The sequence below is a fragment of the Plectrocnemia conspersa genome, unplaced genomic scaffold (genome assembly GCF_051122295.1).
Source record: "Plectrocnemia conspersa isolate PC_06_02 unplaced genomic scaffold, ASM5112229v1 ptg000012l, whole genome shotgun sequence".
NCBI lineage: Eukaryota > Metazoa > Arthropoda > Insecta > Trichoptera > Polycentropodidae > Plectrocnemia > Plectrocnemia conspersa.
In genome coordinates, this window is record NW_028277176.1 from 14,578,615 (window position 1) to 14,584,691 (window position 6,077).

A 6,077-nucleotide genomic window follows, 5' to 3' on the forward strand; every position below is an offset into this window, starting at 1 on the left:
ACCCAAAAAGGTTCGCCATGCCTGTTATAGTCTAATACAAATCCCAGCAACTTTTAGTCGTTTATAACTATCAAAATAGTAAGATATCAGTTTTACCATAATACATACTATTTAATAAAATAATGGCTATTTTTTATATTGATTATACTATTATTCAGTCAGAATTTCATTACGGTTGTGGTCAGAATTTATATTACATGGGTCAGAATTTATATTAAAAGGCTAGAATATAAATTGGACTCGTCAGAATTTATATTAAATGGTAAGAATTATTTTGATAGATGGCCAGAATTTATTTAGTTCTGTATTTATTATTATTGCTCAGAATAGCTCATTGGTCTTGACTCGCAACATTGTCAGGTGTCAACACAACAAGCCGAACGTGCTCTCTGTCGCCGCTCTGTCGTTATTCCCGCTTCGTTCGTCACACTGAATATCTTCGCGTCCTACATACGTTATTCAATGTTCTGATTAAGATATTATGGGAGCCGAATTTAGATGTGTTATGGCCAAAACTGGTCGGCGCTAGATTGGCATTGCGTGGCGTGTTTTCTCTCTCTACCGGCAAGCTTGTAAGGGTTCGGACGCGTGCCGTCGCGCGTCCGCCCCATTCTAACCATGTAAACACCGTTAACCGTTAAATAAATATTACTGCAGCGGCTCAATCTGTGTCTCATTGCCACCCGTCACCAATACACCCTTAAAATATTTTATAAGATATTTATTTTTAATTTATTGTTCATTTATATTTATAAACGAAATAATTTTTGTTTTTAATTCACATGAACGTCCTATATCTTTATTCTGACCGCGTGTTATTTTTATTCTAACCATTTGATATTTATTCTGACCCTTAATAATATAATTATTACCATTCATTATTTTAGTTCTGATCGTCCTATATTTATATTCTGACCACTTAATATTACAACAAAAAACTTTTATAAAAAAATACAAAAAAATATTTATTTTATCTTTTAAAAATCATTAATTATAATCTAGGGCGTAAATTATTTCAACATACATTTACTGATACATACATAATATATGATATTTATATAATAAACAAGATTATGGATGTGTAAAAAAGTCAACCACGATTGAAATAATAAATAGTTGCATAATAGGTAAATTTAAAACTTTATTTACCCTGTTTCAACGCATTGTATAAAATTAACGCCTGTCATGTTACAACGAAATATCTATAATAAATACATAAGTTAGAATTCAAACCCGGAGCTCGCCACCAGTGAAGCTCGCGCTAAATCGACACAAGCGACCTAATACGAATTTAGACATTAAGGCCGAAACAATCCGGAAAAAAGCAACCATACAGATTTTTCACTTCAATTGTCAGAATTGGTCTAATCTCTTCTGAATTTACAGGAATAAACTCGAAATTTGAGATGTCTGAGATTCTGCAACATGTCTAGTAGACAGCAATATATTGCACATTTTTTTTAATAAGTAAAATATGCAGCATATTTTATAATAATTAATAATAAAAAATCATTTGGTCAAAAACATAACATACAATTAAACCCATTTCCGTTACTTTTATTATTTTAATATATTTAACAATCTAATTAAACTTTGATTGTTATGTGTTTATCAGATGTACTGAACCTGAATAAATTATTATAATAATATTGTGATATAAAATATTAAAAACTTTATTTTTATACAAAAATATTACTGCACAGACTTGGGTATCGCTGATTGTGAAAAAAATATCATCAGTTCGGTACAGTTGCATTTCAGTGTAATCTTAACCACTTCTCGGTAAAGACGTATACTTTCAGGTAACTAATTTTTACATTAAAACAAACATTACATAATGTACGAATAACATTCGCATGCCTAGGGTGAAGTTAACCCTTATCTTATCGATCTGTCAGCTTGTCTGCTGTCTGATTCATATAATAAGCATACTCACTTTGACACATGGATTACATGCAATCAGATTTTATAACTTGACACAATCATAAATAAACAAAGGCGAATCTTCTTTTTTATCTAATAGATAATAATACTCAATTAATGTCTAAATAGTTTTATCGTTCATCATTATGATTTTTTAACATTTATTAAATAAATAAAATGTGATTGACTTGTTTGCTATTTAATGTAATTTTCTTTCATTAAATAGCACGCGCTCTGTGATTGCTTCAATGACAATGGCAATTGAATGGACGGATGTGAAATCTCGTATTTTATCTGACCTGTTAATTTACGATACACTTTTGTTAGTTACTGACACTTATGCTTTATGGAGAGGTGCAGAAAGGATGTGGGAGTTTCGCGTACTTAATTGATTTCCGCTCAAATTATATAAGCAGCAGCTATCATACATAAATTCAATAACTTTTAGCTCAAGTTGCAAATTAGAAAATTTATAAAAAATAAAAGTTGCATTAAGAAATGTTTTATTATTAATGTTGTTTTGAATCATCTGTATTTTGTGTGTGATAAAAATAATAATACCAACACATTACACATAACTGTTACATTTCTTTGCGATTTAGAATAGTTTTGGGAAATAACTAAACGTGATCTGAAATGACTTTAAAAGAGTTGGGTGTTGAAAGGGTTAACATCTGTTTTTCTTTACTGCATAAAACGGGTACTGCGCAAATAAACAGATATGTATAATTATAAATGTCAGTATCATCAAGACAAAAATAACACTAATTTATTTTTCATTACATACAACTCGATTTACAGGATTATATTAGCAACGCATATTAATATTCTTTGTTAAAATACCAACATTCGATTAAAAGTAAATCTAACATTTAATTAAAAACATAACAGAGCATATATAATAACAGGTTATTTGTGAATTACTGACCATTTGTTAAAAATACTGAACGTTTAATTAAATTACTGACCCAATTATTATTAATTCTGATCTTTCTGCATGACATATTAGCATTAAGTTGCTTTAAATTAAAATACAAATGACTTTATGACCGTTTATTAAAATTATTGACAAAAACAAATAAGTTTTTTGTCCAATAAAATATTGTCTTAATTTCCATTATTTTTCTGCACTAAGTATAATATTTATTTTTGATGTTGTGTATATTTTTTTGATATATATTATTTGTATGTATATTCTATAAGTGGATAATTTCATTGAAGTGGCTATTTACTCTTTTAAAATAAATATTTAATTTAGAAGATTCGTGCTGTTCATATTAACATACCAACACAATTTATAAAAAACTACAACTCATAGTTTGTTTTGTGGTACAAATACTGTTCTCTAAAATGTAAATGTTTTGATACTTTAAAATAAATATATTTATATTTACATATGCTTACTAAATAAGCATATAATCAAACCTAATTTTAAACTTACTGCTTCATTGACCCTTACATACAGATATAATAATAATAGCATTGCGATTGTTACGAATTATCTAATCTGTTCTTGTCAAGCTGTTCGTATTCAAGAAACAACTATTTAGTGTCAGTCATTCGTAGACCTCCAACAGAGCGCTTGTAATAGATTTTATTTTAGGCAGCAAGATGGAAAAGGGAGAACTATTAACCGGAGAGATTATTAAACCGATAATGAACTTGGAAATGGCATCAGCACTCGCCGAAAGGTTATACGGAATAACTTGTTTGGACATCGTCGAGATTAACTCCTATGACGACAAGAACTATAAAGTCACTGAAGATCTGACAATGAAGAATCCGTTAATTACGAACCATTGGCCGCATGGATACGTCTTAAAGATCATGAACTCCAAGGACTCCGAAAATCTTCCGTTGGTAGAAGCTCAAAACGAGACCATGATATTTCTGAGTAAGTGATTTTCATTTGTGAGAATTAGCGACTGTGTGAAAATGTACGATAATAGATTTTGAGCACGAGTTTGCTGAGTATAGTAAATATTGATGACATACAATAAGTCAGTGTATCATAATGCTAATTTATTGTATTTACGAATGCTTATGTAAGATGATGAAAAATATTTTTGGATTTTATCTCTAAAGATTATTAATTTTTACAAACTTATAGGTAATCATCACATCAATTGCCCAAAACCTATCAGGAACATATTCGGACACTACTTCTCGATCGAGAAACTGCCATCTGGCAAAAACCATGTCATAAGATTGCTGGAATTCCAAGCTGGAGAGATCTTGGTGAAAGTTCCCCATTCAGAATTTTTGTTCTACCAAATGGGAGAATACGTTGCCAATATGGACAGACTACTAAAAGTATTGAATCAAATAATATTTTAATAACAAAAAACCTTGTTTATTTCGATACTAAAATAATTTTCTCAGAAATTCTATCACTCTGGATACTCAAACCACAGCCACATTTGGATGATGGATCAAATCCCTTCAGTGGAAAAATTCAAACACGCCATAGAAGACCCAAATATTTTGAAAATAATCGACGAAGTTTTGCAAGCTTTCAACCGAGATGTCATCCCAAAAATACCATATTTAGATAAGGGAGTCATTCACGGAGATTTTAACGAACATAACATAATTGTCAATTTGAACGATACAGAAAAGTATGTATAACACTTTTTATTTATTTAACACTTTCACTATAGAACAAGAGCATCTGTTAAGCCTGAAATCGGGTATATTGATTTCAATGTTATAGAAGTCTCGCGCTTACTCTTTTTCTCTTCCGACACCCTGACAAACATTACTATATCATGTAGACCCTAACGAAAACAGCAGTATTGCAAATCGATGCCTAGTATCTTTAATTTTCAAATATCCTTCTTGTGAATTTAAACTAATAATAACTAAGTCGCCAATAAAAATATATACTTATAGAAAGGATGACTGGAGAATAACCGCCATTATTGACTTTGGAGATGTTAGCGTATCATGCTACTTGTTCGAATTGGCTATCACCATGTGCTATGCGATGTTGATAAGCGGAGATCTAAAAACAGGGGGATTCGTACTTGGCGGATACTCTCTAGTTAGAATCGTTCCGGAAAAGGAAATTAAACTCTTGAAGGTATAACTATACTTTCATACATTATCAATTGTATCCAACTTAATCCAACCATGTTGTTTTATAGACTTGTGTAGCTGCAAGACTGTGTCAAAGCTTAGTCTATGGTGCTTATAATCACAAAAAGGATCCCAAAAACGAATATCTACTTGCGAGTCAGAAAGGGGCTATGAATCTACTTCCTCTACTGTGGAATGAACCGGACGATGATGTAATAGATTTGTGGAAAAAAGTAGCAGACGACTATTTGACGAGGAGCTCTAGATAAAGTCAAATGTTACGTGCAAACTAAACCTTAAACAAATTTGCACCATTTTGAAAATTAATCTTATCTACTTTATTTACAATTTGTATGAAAGCATCTGATGTGAAATTGTTATGAAATATGAACGCTTATGTAATGCAGTTGAATATATATCAATGTAAAAACAAACGGTTTGAGTATTTATTTTTAGTGTATATGGAACATTCATGAAAATGTAAGGAAAATGTTCTGGAATTATATACAATAAATATTAAATATTTAATGTCAGAACCTAAAAATTCTCAATCACCTAAGTACTTAGTTACATTAATTTTCAACAGATGTCGTTACTAGTTTATTTATTTAATTATTCAATATTTGTATATATATCCTTCAAAAAATAGTATATATAACATATATTTAAATGGCGTTATTTAATAATATTTATTTTATAGGTATACATTTTTTTTAGTCACTACTAAAAAATATATTTTTTGGTTTGAATATTAGCTAAGAATAGTTTTGTTAAGTAAAAAGTTATATGAGTGATCAACAGATCGCTTTACATTTATTTTGATTAAAATTAAATTTTTATAACTAGAAGAAATATGCATAAAGATATTAAACTTATCGTCAATGAATTATGTGTAATATTTAGATTGAAAATAACTATATAAAATGTTTAATTATTAGCTAATGATTTTTTACTTGATTTGTATAACACATATTTTATTATACATATTATAAAAATATTTATTTTATATTGACATTTGCTCCATCAAAAATACATTTTATAATATATAGGTATCTTACACTTTTGTAGGGACGAAA

At 29.5% G+C, this 6,077-nt stretch overlaps 1 protein-coding gene across 1 annotated transcript; it reads left to right on the plus strand.

Moving 5' to 3' along the window:
- The first annotated feature begins 1,717 nt into the window (after positions 1–1,717).
- LOC148228330 (hydroxylysine kinase) lies at positions 1,718–5,435 on the plus strand. The gene is made up of 6 exons (XM_088200282.1): positions 1,718–1,802; positions 3,527–3,817; positions 4,034–4,236; positions 4,306–4,541; positions 4,816–5,005; positions 5,070–5,435. Exons 2-6 carry the CDS (start codon positions 3,535–3,537, stop codon positions 5,268–5,270), a joined length of 1,113 nt encoding a protein of 370 aa, XP_088056408.1. The 5' UTR covers positions 1,718–1,802; positions 3,527–3,534; the 3' UTR covers positions 5,271–5,435.
- Positions 5,436–6,077: the final 642 nt, after the last annotated feature.

Bases quoted from the DNA above. Each gene is read 5' to 3' on its own strand.
- LOC148228330 (XM_088200282.1), top strand. From the start codon at position 3,535: ATGGAAAAGGGAGAACTATTAACCGGAGAGATTATTAAACCGATAATG. The intron at 4,237-4,305 runs GTATTGAATCAA...TAATTTTCTCAG, and splicing joins ATATGGACAGACTACTAAAA to AAATTCTATCACTCTGGATA. The intron at 5,006-5,069 runs GTATAACTATAC...GTTGTTTTATAG, and splicing joins AGGAAATTAAACTCTTGAAG to ACTTGTGTAGCTGCAAGACT.